At 55.0% G+C, this 23,388-nt stretch overlaps 1 protein-coding gene across 1 annotated transcript in view; it reads left to right on the top strand.

Moving 5' to 3' along the window:
- The window catches only part of DNAI1 (dynein axonemal intermediate chain 1), a 187,565-nt gene that overhangs the window by 48,604 nt on the left and 115,573 nt on the right, over positions 1–23,388 (top strand). The window contains exon 12 of the mRNA XM_029060226.2: positions 3,938–3,981. Within this exon, the coding sequence (XP_028916059.1) occupies positions 3,938–3,981 (44 nt within the window). The remainder of the gene's footprint in view (positions 1–3,937; positions 3,982–23,388) is intronic.

Genomic DNA, 23,388 nt, shown 5'->3' with positions numbered 1-23,388 from the left:
CTATCTGTTACCGATTTGTACATTCCAAGCGCTTAGCACAGTGCTCTGCACGTAGTAAGCGCTCAATAAATACTACTGAATGAAGGCACCTGCCTCCGTAGTCACACCGTTCCCCTAGCTCCCCAGATCCTAGAGGCCACAGCTCTCCCGACAGTCAAGCCCTCCTAAAATCACACCTGCCCCAATTAATTCCCATCCCTCTAAATCATATTAACCAGTCAGCCGTATTTAATCTGATCTTTCTCTCCCTCGTGCCTTGGCACTTAGTTAAGCGCTTAACAAATACCACCACAGTTTGTTATTAGCATTCTCATTATGGCCCAGAGGGAAAGAAATGATTGATTTCCAGACCAGATTTCACTGAGTTTTATTTTCTACACGTACCGGGCCGATCAGTAGTCTCGTTGGGATAAATTGGTGTAAATGAGTTTTAGGAGGACTCCAGCAGGGGCTGGGTCCAAAGGGCGGAAAAGATGGGGGATGGAGAGAGGTCAGTGGAGAGAGAAGGGAGGATCGGGAGGAGACAAAGGTGACCAACCCTCCTCCTGCACGACATCCGGACACCCTTCCCTGGGAGCCCGGCTGCTTGCTCTCGGGTGGGCCGCTCTGGGCAGACCCCAAAACTCCCCCCACAGTCTGGGCACAGGACCCAGCCCCTGCTGGCTCCTCCGACTGAGCTGTCTCACATCATCTGCAGTGTTTCAGTCCCTCTTCTGGCAGGTTTGAACACTAAGCCCGGGGAGAGATTTCGAGCTCGGCCCGAAATCCGAGTCAAAGGCAGATTTCCGATTCCTTCGTGGGACGGAAGCGATCGCTGTCTATCGGTGAACGTTCAGGGGAGAGGGTGAGGTTTTGTTCGGAGGGGATCCTGACGGTGTCCCGTAAACAGCTGGGGAATATCCGCCCGCCGCAATCCGCCAAGACCCAGGACACCGACCTTCTCCTTCCTCTTCCCCGAGGACAGTGGGGAAGTTAGGGGTCGCCTTGGCCGTAGGCAGGGCTTCTACACTTCTACAAAGGCTTTGTCCGGTCCTGAATGCTAGAGGTGAGACCCGCCTGTCCTCTCCTGACCTGGTCCCCAATCCCCCTCCTCTCAGAGCCCCATGGATGTAACTCCCCAGCTGTTATTATCATCGCCATCGTTATTCGTAATAATAATTACAGCGAATTGTAGTTTTTAAGGGCTTAGTATGGGCCATTTACTACCGTGCGCTGGGGTAGTCGTGAGACGATCAGGCCAGACACAGTGGGCGTCACGGTCTAAGTAGGAGAGAGAACAGGTCTTGACAGTAATATTAATAATAATAATATTCGCTGTGGTATTTAAGTGCTTACCGTGTGCCAGGCGCAGTACTAAGCGCTGGGGTGGTTACAAGCAAATCGGGTTGGATATGGTCCCTGTCCCGCGTGGGTCTCACGGTCTGAATCCCCATTTTACAGATGAAGTCACTGAGGTCCAGAGAAACCAAGCGACTTGCCCAAGGTCACACAGCAGACGAGTGTGTGAAGCGGCGTGGCTTGGTGGCAAGAGGCCGGGCTTGGGAGTCAGAGGTCACGGGTTGAGCCACTTCTCAGCTGCGACTTGACCTTGGACAAGTCACTTCACTTCTCTGGACCTCAGTTACCTCGTCTGTAAAATGGGGATGAAGACTGCGGGCCGTACGTGGGACAACCCGATTACCTTGTACCTACCCCTGTGCTTAGGACAGAGCTTGGCACATAGTAAGTGCTTAACAAATACCGACATTATTGTTATTAGTAGTAATAGTACTATTACTAGAGAAGCAACGTGGCTTAGTGGAAAGAGCATGGGTTTGGGAGTCAGAGGTCATGGGTTCTAATCCCAGCTCTGCCACTTGTCTGCTGTGTGACCTTGGGCAAACCCCTTAACTTCTCCGTGCTTCAGTTAACTCATCTGTAAAATGGGGATAAAGACTGCGGGCCCTACGTGGGACAACCTGATTACCTGGTACCTTCCCCAGTGCTTAGGGCAGTGCTTGGCACATAGTAAGCGCTTAACAAATGCCAACATCATTATTAGTAGTAGTACTATTAAGGGGCAGAGCCGGCATCAGAACCGTGACCCTCTGACTCCCAGGCCCGGGTTCTATCCGCTACACCACGTTGCTCCCCATTCTGCAGATAGGGAAACTGAAACACGGAAGTGAAGTGAAGTGACTTGCCCGAGGTCACCCAGCAGGCAAGTGATGGAGCCAGGATAGGTCCTCTGATAGGCCCCACTCCTAGTAGCGGGCAAGAGAGGGACTGGAAGGGCTGGGATTAGTCTCGGAGGGGAAGAGGAGGAGGAGGGAGAGCGTCAGATGGGGAAGACAGGCATCTGATGGCCCGGTTGCTGACCGGCCCAGCTGCCAAATTTCTCCAGAGGAAACCAGGTGGAGACGAGCGGCCCCCGGGGCCGATGGAAAGGGGGAGGCACGGCAGAGGGGAGGAACACTCACGGAGGTTGGCGGGAGAGGGACGTGGAAAGGGGTGATGGAAGAGTCGCTGAAAAGGGGCGAAGCTGGGCCCAGCCAACATTGCATTAGCTTTCGTGCCTTCTCCGCCCGGCGTCTTCTGGGGCAGTGGCGTTCCGCTCTGTGACAGCTGCAATTTCAGGCTGAGGCTTTCGGTCGGGTCTGGACTTTCTACGTTTGCTACTGGAGTCCTGGGACGATCGAAGACGAGGTAGACCCTTGGGGTTTCCAATACGGCCCCCAAACCCCCTCGCCCCAACGCCAGAAATGGTCTTCGGTGGGATCTAGGAGGGTCCGGCTAGATGGCGGGAGGGGACCCGACGGTGGCGGAGGCGTCTGCTCAGGAGGGGCACCGGAGAAACAGAAGAGCAAAAGGGACGGGCTGAACAGATGTTCACCCCACTCCTTTTAATAATTACGGTATCTGTTAAGTGCTCACTACGTTCCAGGCGCCGTCCTAAGCGCTGGGGTGGGTACAGGCAAATGGGGTTGGAGCCAGTCCCTTGTCCCAGGTGGGGCTCGCCGTCTCAATCCCCGATTTACAGGTGAGGTAACTGAGGCACAGGGAAGCGAAGTGACTGGCCCAGGGTCACACAGCAGACAAGCGGCGGAGCCGGGATTAGAGCCCATGACCTTCCGACTTCAGGCCTGTGCTCTATCCGCCACGCCATGCTGCTTCTCAGGAGTTGAGCAGCCACTTGTAGCTGCACACAGTTTCCATTTTGGCCACAGCGAAGCGGCCTCTCTACACCTGAAACCTCCAGGAGATTTGCATCCTTGAGGGCAGGGATCCTGTCTACATCATAATAACAATGATAATAAGAATAATGGTATTTGTTAAGCGCTTACTATGTGCCAGTCACAGTTCTAAGCGCTGGGGTAAATATAAGATAGGCGAGTCGGACACAGTCCCTGCCCCACGTAGGTTCTCACGGTCTTCATCCCCATTTTACAGATAAGGGAACTGAGGCCCAGAGAAGCGAAGGGACTCGCCCGACAGACAACAGACAAGTGGCCGAGCCAGGATTAGAACCCATGACCTTCCGACTCCCAGGCCCGTGGTCTATCCACTGGGTCGTGCCGCTTCTCTCTCGTGCCCTCCCGCACATTTATTATAGTGCCGCGCGCAAAGTAAGCCCTCTATAAATAAGATCGATGGATCGATTGTGCTGGCTGGATCTCCACCCCGTGCTCTGGGAGCCCCGCCTGTGCCACCCATTTTCTGGGCAGTGCCAGTTGGAGCCCCCCCGCCAAGCTTCTTGTTCAGGCCCCCAGGCTCCCACCCAATGGGAAACCAACTGGATACCCCGCAGCAGGCCCTCGTCGGCTTTCGCTAAAACGCCCAGCAACCCCAGGGCTACGTCAGGAGTCCGAGTGGGATTCCTCAGGCCGGGGAGGGCCCGCGTTTGCACCCCACTGCTGGGCCCGGTTCTCTCTAAACGGTCCGTGTCTTTTCTCTCTAGGAACCCGAAGTACAAGGATCTGTTTGCAGTGGGACACGGCTCCTGTAAGTGACCGTCCCAGCCCCGGGCTTCGGCAACCCTACCGTGTCTACCGACTCTGTCGCTCTGTTCTCTCCCAAAGTGTTCAGTACAGTGTTCTGCATATAGCAATCACTCAATAAGGGCGAACGGCGAAATGTCGCCGATGATGAGAGCAGTGGTCAAGGATGAGTGCTTGGTTCAGTGGAGTAGCGGTTTGGATGGAGAGGAAAGGGCAGATTTTAGCTCCACTGCAAAGGTAGAACCGACAGGCCTTGGTGACAGGTTAAATATGTGGGTTTAATGAGAGAGACGAGTTGAAGATAATGCCAAGGTTATGGAGCGCGTGAGACTGGGAAGATAAATACAGGAGAAGGGGAGAGTTTGGGTGCACGGTTCGGAAGATTAAGAGGTCGGTGGTGATGTCGACTGTGATGGGAAAGTTAGATGGAGGGAAGATTTCATGCTGGGGCACGTTGAGCTGGAGTTGGCTCCATCCACCTAGTGATGTCCTGGAGGCAGGAGATGCAAAACTGCAGAGAAGGAGAGAAGTCAGGGGTGGTGGGTTAGGTTTGGGAGTCATCTGCGTAGAGGTGGCAGTTGAAGCCTTAACAGCGGATAGTAATAATAATTATGGAATTTGTTAAGCACTTTACTATGCGTCAACCACTCTTCTTGCTTGAGGCAGCGGAGGGGGACGGGGACGAGACCGAGAAGGAGAGGTCAGAGAGGAGAATCAGGAGAGCACATTGTCAGAGGAACCAGGTTTACCGTTTCCAGGGGACGGAGGTGGTCTATAGCGTCAAACGCTTCAGAGAAGTCAAGGACGATTAGGGCGGAAGAGTGGTTGTTAGATGGTGACCTTGGAGAGAACGGTTTTGTTTGGGTGTTGGGGGTGAGAACTGGATTTTAGATGGTCTAGGCAGGAGTTAGAGGAGGGGAACTGGAGACAGTGGGTTGTAAATAGTTTTTTCTAGGACAGGAGTGGTAAAAGGGAGATGAGGAGGTAGCTGGATGGTGTGGTGGGGCAGAAGGAGGATCTTCTGAGACGGGAGACACGTGGCTGTGTTTGAAAGCAGGGGGGAAGGTGCCGTGGGAGATGGCAGTCGGGGCAGGAATCAACCAATCCATCATTTTTATTGAGCGCTTACTGCGTACAGAGCACTGTACTAAGCACTTAGGAGAGTACAGTATAACCGAGTTGGTAGACACAATCCCTGCCCACATTGAACTTACAGTCTAGAGAGGAAGACAGACATTAAAAGGGGGAAGGAGAGTAGTTTTCAGTGTTTTCAGAGGTGTGAAGGATGGGATCAGAGGTGCAAGTAGATATGATACAATTAATCAATTGTAATTGTACCGTGATTAATCCAGCAATGTATTTATTGAGCGCTTACTATGTTCAGAGCACCGTAGGAAGTGCTTGGGAGAATACAATACGGCAGAATTAGGAGACCCGTTCCCCCCCATAACGAGCTCACGGTCTAGAGGGGAACTAGTGATTAGTACAGTCCTCTGCGCTCAGTTAGCAGGTGCTCGATTCTCCTGCAGTTCTCCCACTCTTGTCCCGTGTCCCAACCAGCCAAGCGTGCTGATGCAAGTCTAGCCGAGGTGCTTTTGACTAGCTAAATTCCAGGTCCTTGTTCTCTGTGATCCTGTCTCGCCACGTAACATAGAGGAGGGCAGGGAGGCGACGTCGTCAGGACTGCTCAAAATGTTGGATGGCATCTTCGGTGGGTCCAGCCCTCCCAAACCTAGAGAAGGTTAGACAGCACTACGGCTCTGCGGACCTTCGCCTCGGCCTGTGGTTTCATGCCAACAGTGCGGCCCCATTCTGACGGCTTCTCACAGGAGGCGATAGCTTTTTCAGACTTATTTACTTTTTTTTACTTCCTTTTCCGTAAGTGCATCGTAGAACAGTTGACGCCCTTAGTAGTAGAATTTGACGGCAGTAGCCAGTTTAGTTTTGCCAGCGAAGATCTTTGGATTTAATAATACTAAGAAGAATAAGGATAATTATGGTATTTGTTAAGCGCTGGTGGATACAAGCAAATCGGGTTGGGATCTGTAGAGGGTTTCCCTGGTGCCGAAATCCCTTGTCTCTAATAATCTGTTGGAAGGACATAAGAAATGTGGCTTATCTTGCCCAATTAGTTACAACATCCAGGACTGAGATCACTCTGAACATACTGTTCTCATTATTCTTACTGAATCTGCTAAGCGCTTACTATGTTTCAGCACTGCCCTGAGTGCTGAGGTAGAGAGAAATTAATCATGGTGCGGATAACCGAGTTTTCTCTCTTTAACCTGGAATTATTAGAACTAAACTTTGCACATCCGCTGCTCTGACTCACGGGGCCTCCGCCCCAAATAGCTGAATTTCCTGGAGACTGATGGAAGAGAGAATCATTTCAGGGAGCTCAGGGAGAGAGGACTTTCTGAAGACATGGCACAAATCCTACTCCTGTCCCCTTCTCCAAGAAGACTTAGAAAGATTTCAATCTTTCCCACCTAATTTGTCAGCTACACTAATTGAGTAAGGTTAATTCATTTTTACTGAAAATGGAAATTGATCTACATCCTTGTAGCCTGTCTCCTGTACTCAAAATTCATCACTCACTGGAGTTACAGGCTGTATAAAATTTACAGTACTAATTATGTTGTCAGGTCTATTAGTAAATAGAGTCCATAAAGTAGAATGGGCTAACTGGATTGCAGCGCAGGTTAATTGTAGCTGCCGGTTTAATTACGGTTTAGTCATTTCAGTTCTCAGACGCCTGCCTCGTTTTCCTTAAATCAAATTAAATTGTCCGGTGCTGTGTATTTTGGCTCTCAGGGGCCTGCTCTCATTTACAACATTATTTAACATGTGATTCTGAACTGGAGCAAAATTCTGACATTAGCAGGCTGCCTGCTCAAGCAGCCCGGGAGCCGAGCGGAACGAGCTTGGGATTATGGCTGGGATTCCCTACGGAGGGTCCCGAAACGAGGTCATTGAACCCACCCAGCACAATCGTGAACGTCATCTTGACTTGGAGAAGTGTGGATGCCATCGCGGGAAAGAGGAGGAAAGGAGAGTCTAGACTCCTACTGTACCTTCTTCCCTCTTGGGAAAGACTAATAAAGCCTTGTCTGTCGCCTGCCCCACTCCCAGGTTTGGAAAGGGTCCTGTGAGCTTGGGAAACCAGGATGGGAAAACCGTTTTTCCAGGGAAGGTGGGGAGGCACCATTCTGCTAGTCCCCTTGGAGAAAGTCCGGGGGTCTGGAAAATTGAAGCAGACAGTATGATAATAATAATAATGGTATTTGTTAATCGCTTCCTTTGTGCCAGGCGCTGTACTAAACCCTGGGGTGGTTACAAGCAAATTGTGTTCTCTGAAGGTAGAATAGATTCCTTGAGTTCAACCCCACACCACCCTCAACGCTTACGTGTTTTATTCCCATCTTCAGCACTCACTTATGTAGGTATATTTTTATTTGTATTTCAGTTATTTATTCAATTATCTCATCCTGAGAGATCTGTACTGACTTCTACGCTGTTCTTCCTCCTGATTCCACTATTTGTTGAGAATTTCTGTCTATCCACCCCACTAGCCTGGAGGACGATAAGCTTCAGTCTCTTTGTGTGCGTGAGTGGTGTTTGTTAAACGCTTACACTTTGGTGTTTAAGTGTCAGACACTGTTCTAACGGCTGGGATAGATATGAGTTGCGGAGGTTGCTTCTTGCTTTTCGCTTCAGTCTTGCTTCTGTTGTATCTCCCCAAGCGTTCAGTACAGTCCTAACAGTAGGTGCCCAGTAAATGCCATTTTTGATGATGATGATGATGAGGGTATCTCCCTGCTTCTCTTCCACTCTGAAGTCATTTAGTTCAACCCCCTGCCTGGTTTTCGTTTGGTTTTCATAGGGGAAGGCACCCCTTACCTCTTACCTCGCCCTGTGTGACATTCTGGCCCGAGAATCTTGCAGGTAGAGATCAAACACCAATTCGCCCCCAAGGATTCTACGCAAGCTGACAGAATCACCCCCCCCCCCCCCCCGCCTTCTCCTTCCTCCCACCTCACCGCTTTTTGCCGGTACCCCATCCCTGGGCCGAGAGAACCCCGGAATCACTCATTTAACATCTTCCATAAACTCAGATTCATATAAGCTCCAGGCCAAAAGGGGCATGCTGCATGTCAGATTTTCAATCAGGTCTCCAGTTTGATTTTTATCAATCCATCGCCCGGTTTCTTTGACACCTTAGTCATGTGGGCCAGGACCAGTTAATCAATCAGTGGTATTTACTGAGCACTTACTGGGTGCAGAACACAGTACTTACTGAGCACTTGGGAGAATCTGTGCTTTCAGAGGATGGGAGCTTTCTGGTGTATCTCCCCACCCGCCGGATGCAGAGCCAGATTAACTGTCCTGTGAATCTGGGACTGTAAGGCTTTGCGGGGGTCCCTGTATACGAGCTCCATTTAGCTGAGTTCCCAATCTCAGGGGCTCCTCCGTAAATGCCCCTCCGGCCATCCCGATGGACTTTCCTTTCAAAATCCTCCCTTGGCAAGCAAGGCCGTTAGGCAGGTGTGTTCTTTGCCGGTTGACGGAGATTAAATACGGTGACGGAAACCTCGCACAATCAACCGCCTGCTCCTCGGCTCCCTGGATCCGAAACTGGGAACTGCGACCCTGTGACTGATTTCATTTTGTTTCATTTGGAATTGACCCCCTCGTCTCCTCCTTTGGCCCACCTTCTGGCCCACCTTCCCTGGTTTGGATTGCCCGCAAGGTCAGATTAAATCTCCAGGAGTGTAGAATCCTAGATCTATTCTTGCAGGAAGTCTGAGGCTGTGAACTGCAGCCCTTAAATCCCTTGTGTCAATCCAGCCGGTATCTCTCGTAATAATAATTGTGGAATTGGTAAAGCAATGACTCTGAACCAGGCTCTGTACTCACGTCAGATGCGCAGGGATCGTGGTCTGAACAAGAGGGAGAACAGATATAGAATCCCAATTTTACAGAGGAGGAAACTGAGGCAGGGTGAAGTTAAGTGACTTTCACAAGGTCACAGCCACAGCAAGCGAGCACATTGTTTCCCACTCGGCCAAGACACTCGGAACTACCCAGAAGTGATTGGTGGTCAAGAACCACCAGGTCCGCTTCTTCCTCAGTCAAACAATCAATGGTATTTTCTGAGCGCTTACTATGTGCAGGACACTGTACTAAGCTCTGGGAAGAGTACAATGCACTGAAGTTGGTAGACACATTCCCTGCCCTCAGGAGTTTACAGTCTAGAGAGCAGCTTAGTGTCTAGAGGGGAGCTTCCGGTCTGTTTCAAGGAAGTGAGGCAGCATGGCCCAGCGGAGAGAGCAAGGGACTGGTAATCAGAGGACCTGGGTTCTAATCTCGGCTCTACCAATTGCTTGCTGTGTGACCGGGGGATGTCGCAGCTTCTCTGTGCCTCAGTTTCCTCAACTGTAAAATGGGGATTCAATGCCCGTTCTACCTCCTACGTAGACTGTGAGTCCCATGTGGAACAGGGACTGTATCTGGCCTAATTAACTTGCATCTGTCCCAGTGCTTAGAACAGTGATCGTTACAGAGTGAGCGCTTAACAAATGCCATAAAGAACAAGCAAACCGAAATCCGACGGACCACCGTTCCTGCGTCTTCAAAGCCCTGCTAAAATGAAATCTCTTCCAATGGGCCTTCCCTAACTAAATCCTCATTTCCCCACCCTATTTACTCTCTCTTCTGCATCACACATACATTCGGGCCTGTACTCCTTAAGCCCGTTGATACCCACCCCCGATATTTTAATATCTGTCTCCCCCATTTGACTGTAAAGATCCTCGAGAGCAGAGATGGTGCCCACCAACTCCATTGTGCTGTACTTTCCCAAGCACTCAGTGCAGAGTTCTGCTTACAGAAGCGCTCGATAAATACCATCGATTGATTGATTTCTGTGGCTCACCGAGTCCAACTGGGGCCACTGCCTGCCGGAGCCCCTGCCCGGATCTCGGGGACGGGCAGGATGTTCAACGAATCCTCCCTCTGACCACACTTCACATATATCTGGATGCGGCTGGTTGTTACTGGCTGCCTCAGTGTCCGCGCTTAGTGGGTGTTATCCTTCCGATCCGCACCCCAAGATCGGGCAATCCTCAGTGGTCAAGAGGCTTTCCGAAGGAAAGCACCGGCGATAACAATATAACGGTATTGGTTAAGCGCTTCTAAGTACGTGCCGGGCACTGTACTGAATGCCGACGACAGAGAAAGCGCAAGCTCTCAACCCCCTGGTTTATCATCTCAACTAGGTGCCCTGAATTATTCAAAGAATCGATTTCATGCCGGAGGCTGCGGACTCCACCCAGAAAAGGAGACTCACAGTTCTCCATTCAGGGCTCCCAGGCTGTGGAACGATGGAGACGACGTTCAGTTCAGGCCTTCCGGGCTCTCGGTTCTGTAGTTTGGTGAGCGGCAGTTTGAGGGAGGGAATCAAGCACAGCCACGAGGACTAGGGTCTGAGAATTCCCCAGGGCCGGAGGTGCCCTGGGGACTCGGAGTCTGAAGAATTCAGGGGCCCCCAGGGAGGCTGCCGAGTTCCCAGACTCTGCACACTTCGCCCGTTCTGGGCTGCGGAATCCCCTCGCAGTTTGCCGACATTTCAGCTGTCGTCTCCACCCCCTCTCCTTTCCGCTTCCTCTCCCTACCCCGCTGGGGCTCCGGGGATGCCAGGATCTAAGGAGAGGACTAGGGAAAGAAAACGCAGGCTCATGCCGATGGGCAGAATGGGCACAAGTACGGGCACGCGCACGGATGTAGGAAAAGGAAATGGAGGGAAAGGTGCCCAAAAGGGCAACGGTTGAGAGATGCAGAGGGAAGGTGGTGAGTTAGAAAGAACCGTGAGACTGGGGACGAATGGATGGCAACAGGGCAGGGGGAGACTCGAAGGTGCACATTAGAGGCCTATCCTGGCGTGGATCGTCTCTGTTTCCTAAATATGGCCAGTGACTTCTCCCCACAGCTCAGTCACGGGAGAAACCCATCGCAGGCCTTTAGCACAAGGCCAAATCAATCAATTGCATTTATTGAGTACTTACCATGTGCAGAGCACTGGACTAAGTGCTTGGGAGAGTACGATAGAACAGAGTTGGTAGACACGTACCCTCCCCGCAACGAGCATACAGCCAAAGGAGGCCTGAAGAGAGCAACCCCGTACTCTGGCCAACCCTGGTCTCGGCCCCCGCTCAGGCTTGACGAACAGAAGGAACCGTTTAGCCAATCCCTCCGGGCCTTGGAACTGGCCCCGTGACCTCCTGGGGTTCCCGTGGCTCTGCAGGGATTCTTCTCCCAAAGTAGGGAAGCAGCGCCCGGAAAAGCCGAGCGGTCTGCCACTTGGGGAAAATTAGCAGAGCATCCCGTCGTACTCCGGAGTTCCAAGTAATCAATCGATAGTAGTAACTGAACGCTCGCTCTCGTCCAGAGCCTATACAGAATGCTTGGAAGCGTACAAGAGAGTAATTAGACATGATTTCTGTCCTCAAGAAGCTTGCGGTCCAGCAGGGGGATAGAAATTAACGTAAATTAAAGGTAGGGGGAAGCAACAGAGTTGAAAGATATGTATGTAAGTGCTATTAGGGCAGTAGAGGCTCAGGTTCTAGCCACTAGGCCATGCTGCTAATTGAAGCCATGGGACCCACCGAGCTTTCCCTTATCCTTTCCGATAATGATGATACTAATAATTATGGTATTTGTTAGGCGCTTACTTTGTGTCAGGCTCTGTACTGAGCGCTGGGTGGATACAAGCAAATAAGGTTGGACACAGTCCCTGTCACCACGTGGTGCTCACCGTCGCAATCCCCATTTTACAGCTGAGGACCAGAGAAGTGAAGCGACTTGCCCAAAATCGCACAGCGGACGAGCGGCGGAGCCGGGTTTAGAACCTCCTGACTCCCAGGCCCGGGCCGTAGCCGTTAGGCCACACTGCTTCCCTAAGGTGATAGATGCCGGAACACGGCCGGCATCTACCCGCAGGAGTGGATAGACTTGGGCTTGGATAAGAGGCCCTTCCTAGCCCTACGTTTCCAAGCCCAAACGATCAGTCGAACACTCCGTGGTCTTCGTTGGGCACTTACTGTGGGCCGAGCGCTGCACTAAGCGCTCGGGAGAGTCCAGTATAACAATGAATAGACCCATTCCCTGCCCACAACCAGCGTGGCAACGAGCGTGCGGTCTAGAGGGGAGATATTGATGTGAATAAATGAGTTACAGGTATGTACCTAAGTGCTGTGGGGCTGGGAGGGAGGTTGAATAAAGGGAGCACGTCAGGGTGAGGCAAAAAGGAGTGGGAGAAGAGGGCTTGGTCAGGGAAAGCCTCTTGGAGGAGCTGTGCCTTCAATAAGGCTTTGAACAGGGGGAGAGTAATTGTCCCCAAGGTGGAGCTCGAATTATTTTTGTGAGCAAGGGAGCTCAGAGGACTTGAACCCGGCTGCCAAATGTCAGTGACGGCTGCGTGCGCCGGCTCCCCTTCTCCGTCCTGTCTTCCCTGGGGACGCCTGACGGAGCCCAGATGATCAGTCAATTAGGCAAGGCCCCCGTGGAGCTGAGGACAGCCGTCACGGGTGCCGGGAGGGCTGCTCGAAACGTCGCGCCCGGCCCGGCGATTTTCTGAACGGGGACCCGGGGGAGCGTAGAGCTCCAGGGGAGCTTGACGGACAAGCCACTGCTGGGTGGAAGGCGTCCAGGGAGAGTGAGTGGCAGCTCCCCGAGGCCGCCGTTCAGAACTAAACGGGCTCCGGATCCTGGGTGATTCGATCTGCTCCCTTCGAGCCCACGCCGGAGAGCGGACAACCCGCGAGGCGGCTCTGCCTTTGACTTTATCTATTCGTCTTAAGGTCGTCTGTCCCCCTCTCTAGACTGTAAGCTTGTAGTGGGAAGGGAATGTGTCCGTTGTTATATCGTACTCTCCCAAGCGCTTAGGACAGAGCTCCGCATGCCAAGTGCTCACTGAATGTAGCCGACGGACTTAGAGGATGGCGATCTCACCCCCAAGGCGGGGAGACTTGGTATTGTCAGGGGGAAGACGCCGACGATGACGTCGGTGATAAGAGTAAGGAGGGAGAACGCCGATGATGATGATGACGGGGTGGAGGGGGGCAGGAGGAGGGCGATGACGGCGGGCAGCTGTGTAGCCTAGTGGAAAGAGCACCGACCTGCTAGTCAGTAGAACCGAGTCCTGATCCCGGCACCGCCACTTTCCAGCGGTGTGAACTTAGGTGAGTCTCTTCGCTTCTCAGTGCCTCGCTTTTCTCATCTGTAAAACGGGGATTAAATGTCAGTTCCCCCCGCACGGAGTAAGCACTTACGAAGTACCGTGATCGTTATTAGGAATGACTGGCAGGCCACTCGGTGGGAGCTCTCGGGTCATGTTGGCGAGACCTGTGAGTGACCCCGGGAGAATGCCGCCCAAAAGGCCGGGGGGGGGAGGGGGGGGACGAAAACAACGGCCAAATCCCGCAGCTGGAAACCCGGGGGGACCGAGGTGCCCTTGATCTCCCTGGAATTGATGCTTAGGCAGGGCAGCATCCCAGCACATGTGTTGGGGAACTTGACCGTGCTGCGGTTGGCGTGCCCACGTAGCTCTACTAATAAATATTTAATGGACTAGTTGGGAAGCCTGGAAATGATGAGGCAAGAGGATATGCGTCTCACTGATGTCAAGCGTAAGGGCTCCTCCGTGTCTGGAGGGGTGGAGAGCGAAAACGAAATCCTTGAGGGAGGACAGGACTTGGGGGACACGAGAAGGGGAGGAGGAGAGCTAGCTAGGGAGAGTGCGGGAGGGCTTGGGATTGGTGAAGGGGCAGCAGCGTGGCCTGGTAGAAAGAGCGCGGGCCTGGGAGTCAGAGACTCTTGGTTTCTAATTCAGGCCCCGCCAATTGCCCGCTGCGTGACCTCGGGCAAGTCACTTAACTTCTCCGTGCCTCGGTCTTCTCGACTGTAAAATGGAGACCGAATGTCGGTTTTCCCCCCGACTTGGACCGCGAGACCCGTTTGGGACAAGGGCTGCGTCTGACCTCATTAACCTGTACCCCGCCCCGGCGCTCAGCACAGCGTTTGAACACGGAGTAAGCGTTTAACCGATACCATAAAAGAAAGGGTGAAGCAGTGGAACGGGGGAGCTGGGGAGATTCGGCGGGGGAGATTCAGTGGGCTCTCGTCGGAACTCCCTTAGCCGGAGCACCTCTCTGGGATCGGGGTTCGAACGAGAGCCCGTGGAGTCGGTTCTCGAACACGCCTCTCGGCACTGGAAGGCTAACGGCCACGGGGTAGCTGGCTCTGGATCGGCTCACGTTTTCTCCCGTGTCACCTGGAGAAGAAGAACGCGGTTCCGGAGCAGCTTAAACAGGGTTAGGATCCCGCGGCGTGGTATGATAAGATGGGTCGCGGCGGCACCGGCCGGCCGACTGACAGGCTGCGGAGCCGAGATCGCATTTCTTCGGGGATTAGCACCTGAGGAGTTTCCTCTCCTTCCCCGGCCTGACCCGCTGTGCGTGGGGGGGGGGTGGGTGGGTGGGTGTCTGTGTTTCTGTGTGCGCGCGCTCCGTGGTAGGGGAGCCTACAGGGGGAACTTTCTGCGTGAACTCTGGAGGTGCGAGAAGGGATTTGGGCAGGGCAGGGCGAGGGGAGAGCCGGCCGTAGCCGCCGGCCAGATTTCCGGCGGCCTCCGGGAGGCTCCGAGGGGCCCCGTGGGATGGGGCTCGGGGGGCCGGGGAGGCATGAGAACCCCAGGAACCCAAAACCAGACCCGGCTCTAAAGGAAAAGAAGGCATCTTTGTGAGCTCTCCAGCTTTCAGACACGAAGACTCTCTCTCCATCCAGCGTCAGCTTTCTCCTCGTGCGGAGCCAAAACGACTCCGAGGTTCTGGTAGCTAATGAAACTCGTACGTTTGGCTGAAAGGCTCTGGATCGGGCTGGAGTCGAGAGCCATCGCCAGGAGGTTTGCCAGAGTCGTTAGGTCGGCCCCTTGTTTTCAGCCGTTGCTCTCTTTCTGCACGTAATTCCTCTGTCTGTTCTCAGCCCAAAGGTGATTTTCTTTTAAAGTCAATTGAGCAGAAGCTTCCCCAGCCATTTCCTACTCCCACGTCTGTAGGTTTTCCCAGCCTGCTCCGGGTCCCGCTGCAGGCTCCTACTAATCTGGCAGGCGACGCCACCTCCTTCTCCTTTAAATCCCTCTCCGAGCTGTCTTCCCCTCCCTTCCGAGACCACCGGTGAGGGTGCCCGCTGAGCTCGATCGTGCCGGGTGCCCAGGTCTGTAGATCTGGGGGCTACCCGGGGAGGGGTGCCTGCGGCCCATCCCCACCATGACCCGTCTCCTGTCAGGATTCACTCCGCCACCTGGTCCAAGTTCCCTGCCCGTGGTCCTCAAGGTCATCCCTTAGCCGTTGGCATGGGGATCCGGCCCTGGCCCGTCGAGGGGAGCAGATGGCTTCCCCCAGCCCTTCAGCCCCACATCCAAGCTAGAGCTTGGGGCTTCTGAAAGCCAAAACTGCCCCCAAGCTGCAGCAAAAGGAGAACTGGAGTCAGGACCAGATGTACTTGAACAAAAACGGGCCAAATGGCCCCCCGCCCCCCGCTTTCCACTTGGCACAAAACCCCGCGTGTTGCCAGCTGCCCCGGAGCACACCGGAAACTGGTTTCTGAGACCCCTCTGGGGCCCTCTCTCCCACCCCCCGGGGTATTAGCGTACCCAGAAAGGAGTCTCCGGCGGGGGAAGCCCTCCAGAGATGATGGGCGCCATCCCCTTCCTCCCCTTCCTCTGACGGGACTGAATTTCTGAATTTGAACCCTCCCCGTGGATCGCCGTCTGCTGTTTGCTTCTCACTCCCAGAACGGGACCCACCCCGCCCTGCTTCCCTCTCCGCCCCCCTCCCCCCCCCCCCCACGCCATTTGGAAAGGCATCTTAGCGTGGAGCTCCCTTCCTCGGGGAAGCCAGCCGGCCAGGGAAGTAACAGGCGCGGAAAGCCGATTCCTTTCATCCCTCCGCAGGCTGGGAGCCGCGCCGCGCCGTCTTCCGAAAGGAATGTCGCCCTGGCTCGCGCTCCGCAGGCCACGGGGAGCCTTCATGGTCTTCATCTTCCAGCGGGCTTTAAAGGGCCGGCCCGCCCGGCTCGCGGAGCTTGGAAATCGATCAGGCGACGCGCTTCCAGACCTCCTGATTGAATTCCACCCCTTTCAAAGCGAGGGGGATCCCGTTACAGGAGCCGGAGCCCCCTCCCACCGGCATCCAGCCCCGGGGGGGGGCACGGCGGAACCAAAGCCAGGCCCGAGGTCCCCGGGGCCCGCATGGAGAGGTACCCCGGGGCTGAGAGTGGAATGTCCTAGGCTTCCCAAATGCTCCACTCCAGGCCCGGGGGGCCTCCTCCTCCCCCAGCGTTCCTTCCTCCCTCAATCCGGACGGCGGTAACCGGCCAGACCATTGGTGGAATTGGACTAGACCCCCGCGACGTGCCGACTCCTCTCCTCTCCTTCCCGCCCCGCCACTGGGCCCCGTCCCCATTTCCTGGATGAGTTGTGGCGGAGGGCGAGGGGTGTGGAGACTCTGAGAACGGGAAGCGGCGTGGCCCGGTGGAACGAGCCCAAGCCTGGGCGTCAGCGGGTCCACTGTGTGACCTCGAGCGAGTCCCTTGGCTTCTCTGTGTCTTCATTTCCTCACCTGTAAAATGGGGATTCGATTCCAGTTCTCCCTCCTCCCCCTGGGGACGGCGGGCCCCGTGTGAGACGGGGATTGTATCTGACCCGATTATCCTGTGCCTGTCCCGGCGTGGAATATAACATTCGGTACGTACTAAGCACTTAACAGATGCCAGTCCCCCCACCGCCATGATGATGATGATGTTGACTGTAATAATTACGGTAGTCGGTAAGCGCTTACTGTGTGCCGAGACTCCGATGATAGTCTTCAGAGAAGCAGCGTGGCTCAGTGGAAAGAGCACGGGCCGGGGACGGGTTCGAATCCCGCCTCCGCCGCTTGTCAGCTGTGTGACTTGGGGCAGGTCACTTCACTTCTCTGTGCCTCAGTTCCCTCAACTGTAAAATGGGGATTAAGACTTGTGAGCCCCACGTGGGACGACCCGATGACCTTGTATCCTCCGCAGCGCTTAGGACAGTGCTCTGCACGTAGTAAGCGCTTAACAGATGCCATCATTCTTCTTCTTCTTCTTCTTCTTATTCACCCACAGTATTCACGGCACGACGACTGTTTGCAGAGCGCCGTATGTAGGAGGGGCAGCCCCCAGTTCAAGAGCTTTCTTTCTCCAAAGAGGTCCTGGACTAGTTAGGATGGCCATTTATTCAAACTCTAACTGGGCGCCCCATTTATTTGTCTGTTTGATTTTAATGGTGTTTGTTAAGCGCTTTCTCTGAGCCGGGCACTTGGCTAAATGCTGGGGTAGATACGGGGTGATCCGTCGGACCCAGTCTGCGTCCCGCCTGGGGGCTCACGGTCTTTTTACTCGCCATTTTACAGGTGAGGTAACTGTTGGCCCAGGGAAATTATGTGACTTGCCCCAGGTCACCCAGCGGACAAGTGGCGGAGCCGGGATTAGAACCCCGGCCCCCTCGGCTGGCCCGTCTCCATCCAGCACTGATTTGGCAACCGGTCTAGACTGTCAGCTCACCGCGGGCATCGTGCTCATCGGGGGCGATGCGCGTCAGCTCACTGTGTCTGTTACGGTGTACTCTCCCGAGCGCTTTGGGCCGTGCACACAGTGGGCGCTCAAGAAACGCGACCGACCGACTGGCAGTCGGCTTTATGTGGGGTATTTTCATTTTAACCGCCCAGTCTTCCTCCGCCTCGGCTCCCGATGCCTGGTTCGGCACCCGCGTGCACGAGGAGGGGAGGGGAAGTGCTTGGCGCTGGAGTAACGGCAAGGGAGGGGGCCAGGAGACCCCCTCCTCTCGATTTGTCCGTCCGTTCTCTGCCAGGTGTCCCCTGGGACGTCATTAAGCTACCCATCTTGAAACCCGGGTCGGAGCGCGCCGTATCCGCCGCCCTTAACCGGCGGCCCGTCATTCCTCCCAGCCTACCGTCGAAGCTCCCGCCCCGACCCCCGGAAAGGGTTGGCAATCCCCAGTCTGTGAAGCGGGGAAATAAAAGTAGGCCGCGTGCGTGACGCCGGCAGAAGGGGCATCCGGAACCGGGACGCTGGACACATCCCAGCCGGGCACCTTCTCGGGCAGGAAAGGACCGCGGGTGCCACCCCACCCGGCAGCGCTCGGCGGCATCAGCGAGAACGGTCCGTGGCCCGCGAGAGGGGTTAACACCTCCTTGCAGAAGCGTGTCGGTCGGGGCCGCGCGGAGCCGTCGGGCGGAAGCCAGAAAGCGCACACAGTTAATCGACTGTTCCCGGCCTCGGAAAATGGGGGTAATCGTTCCTGCGCACAGGCTGCCGGGGTATTAATGAAGCGGAAAAGCTGCGCTGAGCCGCCCGGAAGGTCACGGAGAAGGCAGGAGCCTCGACCCGCGGACGCACAGAGCATCTCGGGGTCCAGGTGTCTTTCCTATAGATCTGCAGCTGCCGGCCCCGGGCCAAAGCCGGAGCGTCGACGGGGCCCGTGGTGTGATCCGAAGATGTCAGCGCTCCGAAGGTGGAGCAGATTTCCGAGCTGGCAAACCGCAGGGTTTGGAATTCTCGAAAAATCCGAGCTGGATAGTTCACCCTCCGTCGTTCACTCCAACAGTCGCCAAATCCGTTTCAGCTGTTTTCGGGGATGGGGGCCGGGCCGGGGCGGGAAGCGGTTCCCCCCCCCCCCCCCCCCCCCCGCCACTTCCCAGATGGAGGAGCTGAGACTCAGGCTGGGGGACTTGCCCAGAGCCCCGCAGGTGGAGACGGAAAGATGGGCCGGCCAGGACTTCGGTTCCCCGTCCCGGGGCTCCGCCGTCTTTGAAGCCCGGGGAGGTCCCCCTCACGACCCCGAAACCAGAAGACTCAAGAAGACCGCCCGGGCGAGGGGAAGAGCCACGCTAGCGCGGTGGGAAGGAGGGGTTTTCGCTGCTTCTGGCCACCGGTCCCATCTCTGCACTTGGAAAAGGAGCCCAGGAGAGTCAAACAGGTTTCAAGCCAAAAAAAACACCCCTCCCCCCCCCAGCCCCCCAGCAAACGATTTTCTGACAGATTACACCAAAATAACAACCACTCTTGGAGCACTCCAGACCTGTCGCTGTCTTGAATTCATTTCCCCTTTCTCTTTGGTGGCTTTGATTCTTAATTATACCCAGAGATCTCACTCTTCAGAGGTCCAAGAAAAAGAATTCCTGGCAGCTACCTTAGAGGGGGTGGAAAGCAGCTAAGCATTCTTGGGAATCAGTGGAGAGTTTCAGGAATGTGCCGGGTTTCAAAGAGGGAATTTATCAGGCATTATTGATTGGTGCTGGCTGACCCCCTCCCCTTTCAGGGCACGAGGTCGGAGTTCCGAGAGTTGGGGGACAGGGCCCCCTCCCCGCCTCAACCTCACGCTTCGTCGGTGCCTGTCCCGGGGAACCAGTATGGCGGCCTGCAAAGGGTTTCCCGACATCCCCGCGTGTCTCGACGGCCCTCTTTCCCCTTGGCTGGCTAACGATCGGGGGAGCGGCGTGATCTGATGGAAAGAGCGAAGGACCGAGGTCCAGGTGGCCTGCCACTGACCTGCCCCGGGACCTTAGGCAAGTCACGTACCCTCTCTCTGTCCCGCACCTCTTTGTGTGGGACGGGGCCGGCATTCGGTCTGGTTGTCCCGTATCTGTCCCGGCGCTCAGCGTGTAGTAAGTGCTTAACAAATACCAGAAGTGGGAGGGGAATTGGATTTTAGCACTTTTAGTCACAATCCAGTCCGGTAGAAGTGAGGAGTGCTAGATTTTCCCACGTGTACGAGGATTTTTTTTTTTTTTCCAGGAGAGAGGGGCAGCTCCTGACTGGCCCTGGATTAAGCCCACCTGCGAGCTACTTCCCCGTCGTGTAGGCGGGGCAGGGTGGCAGAGGGGCGGGAAGACCTGAAGTGCTGTTGGTTCATCAATATTGGATAGCCCACGTGGGAGTTCCTGGGTGGGCCAAGAGTCGCACGTGGGCAGCGGGGCTCGGGAACCACGCCCCGGGTGGGCCGATCTCACGCCGACTCGGGCCCCAGGGAGGATTTTCCTTAGAGGAATTCCTCTCCGAAACCTCGCCCGGCCCACGCGGGCCCGACTTCTCTCTGCCCCCCAGGGTTACGTTCCAAGTTAGAAACGCTGACGCGGGGACGGCCGGAAGGGGAAGTGGAAAGATTTCTCGAGGGAATCCCGAGCAGGCCCCCAGCGGAATCTTCTGTGGAATAAGGGCAGCAGGTGACATTCCCGGTGTTCAGTTTCTCTTTGTTCCGGGCTGGCCGTGAAGCCAGGGAAAGATAGGGAGTCCCCGCCCTCTCCCCCAACCCCCAAGGTAGAGAATGGGAGCACATGAGAACCCTCCCAGAGATCTCCAGGGGTTCCCTGTTGCTGCTGGTCGACGCGACGGTCCCAGTCATTGGTTTCAAGGCTTTCTGTCGGCTGGTCCTCTCTTTCCTATCTGCTCACTTCCACCGTACTCTGGACGGTCTAGTCGTCCCCTCCAGTCTGTGAGCTCACTGTGGGCAGGGAATGTGTCTGTTTATTCGTGTATTATACTCTCCCATGAGCTTAGTACGGTGCTCTGCCCCAAGTAAGCGCTCAATAAAAACGACCGACTGACTGACTGACCGATCGCACCCCAGCTTTGCTCTGCCTGACCCTCCCTCTTGACTCTCCTCCTCCCTGCACATCTCACCAAATGATGTTTTCCTCTTCTTGTATCCGCTCCAGTGCTTGGTACAGTGCTTGACACCGAGTAAGCACTTATTAAAATTGTATTATCATCATCATCATCATCATCATCATCATCATTTTTCCTTAGCGGTAGACTAGAAAGCCATCTCTTACGAAAAGCATTATCATCTGATCAAAATGTCATTCAGTGGTATTTATTGAGCAATTACTACGTGCATTTTATTAAGCGTTTGAGAAAGTCTGTTATAGTAGAGTTGGAAGATAACACTCCCTGCTCACAAGGAGCTTATGGTCTACAGGGGGAGACAAACATTAAGATAAATTACAGCTAGGGAAATTTACAGATTAGAGGGATATGTACATAGGTAATGTGGGTCTGGAGTGAGTATCAGGGTGCTTAAGAGTTTCATATTCATGGAAGCAGAGGGGAGGGGATAAGGGAAATGAAGCCTTAGGGAAAGCTTCTTGAAGGAAATGTGAATTTTAAGAGGGTTTTGAAGGTGAGGACAGTGGTGAACTGTTGGATATGAAGGGAGAGAGAGTTCCAAGGCTGCACGCAGGCAATTCCTGAATTCCCAAATTCATCCCTCACCACTCAGAAATCGATCTGTTTATCAGTGTGGGGTTTGTTTACACACTGGTGGGCATTGCTTCTCTGTTTCTTTCTTTTAATTATGCTGCCAGTGTCCATTTATGCCTGCTGCTCCCCCACAGATTAGACAGTAAGCTCCTCACGGGTAGGGATCGTATCTTCTTTTTGTTTCTGTTTGTTGCTCAGTGCCTAGTCTAGCTTGCTGTCAGATTACAGGCTAATGATGCACCAGGCACGTTCTGCAGCCATTAGACTCAATCGATACGCATCCTGATGCTTGTTTTGATATTTTCTTCTGGTGGAAAGGAAGGCCTGGCCATGGAGGGTCGGGGGGAGGAATAGAGGGCCCTGGAGATGAACAGGTTTTAGGAACGCTGGGCCAGGCCTGGCTCCCTCTCCCTCTCCCTCTCTCTTTTCCCTTCCTCTCTCTGGTCAGAGAGAAATTCCCCAGCTCTGCTGGGGGCTGGGGGCCGGGGGACGTCGCCGAGGGGATATTAGCACTGAGGGAACCCCTGCTGCCTTTCCCTCCACTGATGGTCACCGGTCAACACAAAAGTTCCTGAGGCTTCAGCTCCTTTCCCCCGCCCCCTATCTTGTGGGTACCTCTCTGTGGAAGGAGGCGGGTGCTGTACCACCCAGTGATGGACACGGCACCCGAGTCAGCCCACTGGCCCCAGGCCAGGTACTGAGTGCCAAGCCCAACCCCGCCAGCCGGTCTCATTGCTGAGGGGAAGGGGTTGGTCCGCGGGTGCGGGGAGGAAGACCCTTTAACTCTCACCCGGGGCACATCTAGGCCAAAAGGCCGTGAGAGGGTCGGTCCCTCAGGGTGACCACAGCCTTTGGGGTTGGGGGGGTAGAGGTTCAAGGATCCTCACCCCTGCAACAGCTTCAGAGCCGCCCGGCCCTGAGGTGGAGTCCGGGGGGAAGCAGGGGCCAGCTGGTCTGCGGTCCACAGGGCAGGTCTCGAGACTCGGGGGGCCGGGCCAGCCGCACAAAGCTGAGTCTGTCGGCTGAGCTGGAACTGGGCTGGCCTCCAGGGGTGGGGCTGAAGCTTCGTGTGCTGGGGAATGTGCCCTCCCCCTCTGGTCCCCTTAAGCACTTGGCGTTCACCTCACCCTCAGCAACGCCCCACTTTTGAACGGATCCGTACGTTCTGCCATTTTCCCGCTCCGTAGTTTATTTTAACGTCTGTCTCCCCTTCTAGACCGTAAGCTCCTTGTGGACAGGGGTCGCGTCTCATCCAAGCATTTAGTACAACGCTGCTCAAAAAGTACCATCGATCCATCCATCGATCGATCCCAACCCCCGGCTGACTTCTCTCCCCTGAGGTCCTGCCCGAACATCTGGACGCGTCACCTGAATCGCAGTCCCGGAGGTTGAGAGGCAGAGATCCCCAGAGCTTCCCCACCGACTCCCCGCGAAATAGGGCCCTTGGGGATTTGTGGCACTCGGGACTGAGGGCTCTCTTCAGACAGCAGGTGGCCCAGGGGGCCCCGTCCCTGGCTCCAAGGGGCCCGGACAGGCTGAGCGCTGGCCAGCAGAATAGAGCGGGACCCACCGAGCCCTTTTAGGGGGCTTTTCTTCCTGCCAGAGAAGCTCCAAGGTCGAAAAGCCAGCTGGCCTTGAAGACCGAGAGCTTGCCTGAACCTCTTCTCTCTCGCCTGTATTACTCTGCTTTACCAGCATGCTCTCCACTGTAACCATGAGCGGCTGGGCAGAACATTTTTCAGTAGAATGCTAAGAAGGCCTAGACCCACCCCCCTCTCCACCAGTGAATCCTTGGCAGAAGAGACACCAACCCCTGAGCTGGGGCTTCACCGCAGCCGACAGAAAGGATCCCGGGTGTTGGCTCCCAGCCTCTCCCCCGGGGACAACTGTTGTGAAACCTTTGACTTCCTGAAATAGGTGAGAAACATGGTATGCGGGGGAAAAGGGAGATTTGTCTGGTCCGTCACCCCCCGACTCCCATCCCCAATCTCAGTGTTTACACAGGGAAGAGACTTCCAGCACCCCGTGCCAGGGAATGCCCACTTGTTGGACC

The sequence above is a fragment of the Ornithorhynchus anatinus genome, chromosome 3 (genome assembly GCF_004115215.2).
Source record: "Ornithorhynchus anatinus isolate Pmale09 chromosome 3, mOrnAna1.pri.v4, whole genome shotgun sequence".
In the NCBI taxonomy this organism is placed as follows: domain Eukaryota; kingdom Metazoa; phylum Chordata; class Mammalia; order Monotremata; family Ornithorhynchidae; genus Ornithorhynchus; species Ornithorhynchus anatinus.
The sequence above is the reverse complement of the archived record's forward strand: the minus strand, read 5'-3'. Positions and strand labels throughout refer to the sequence as shown.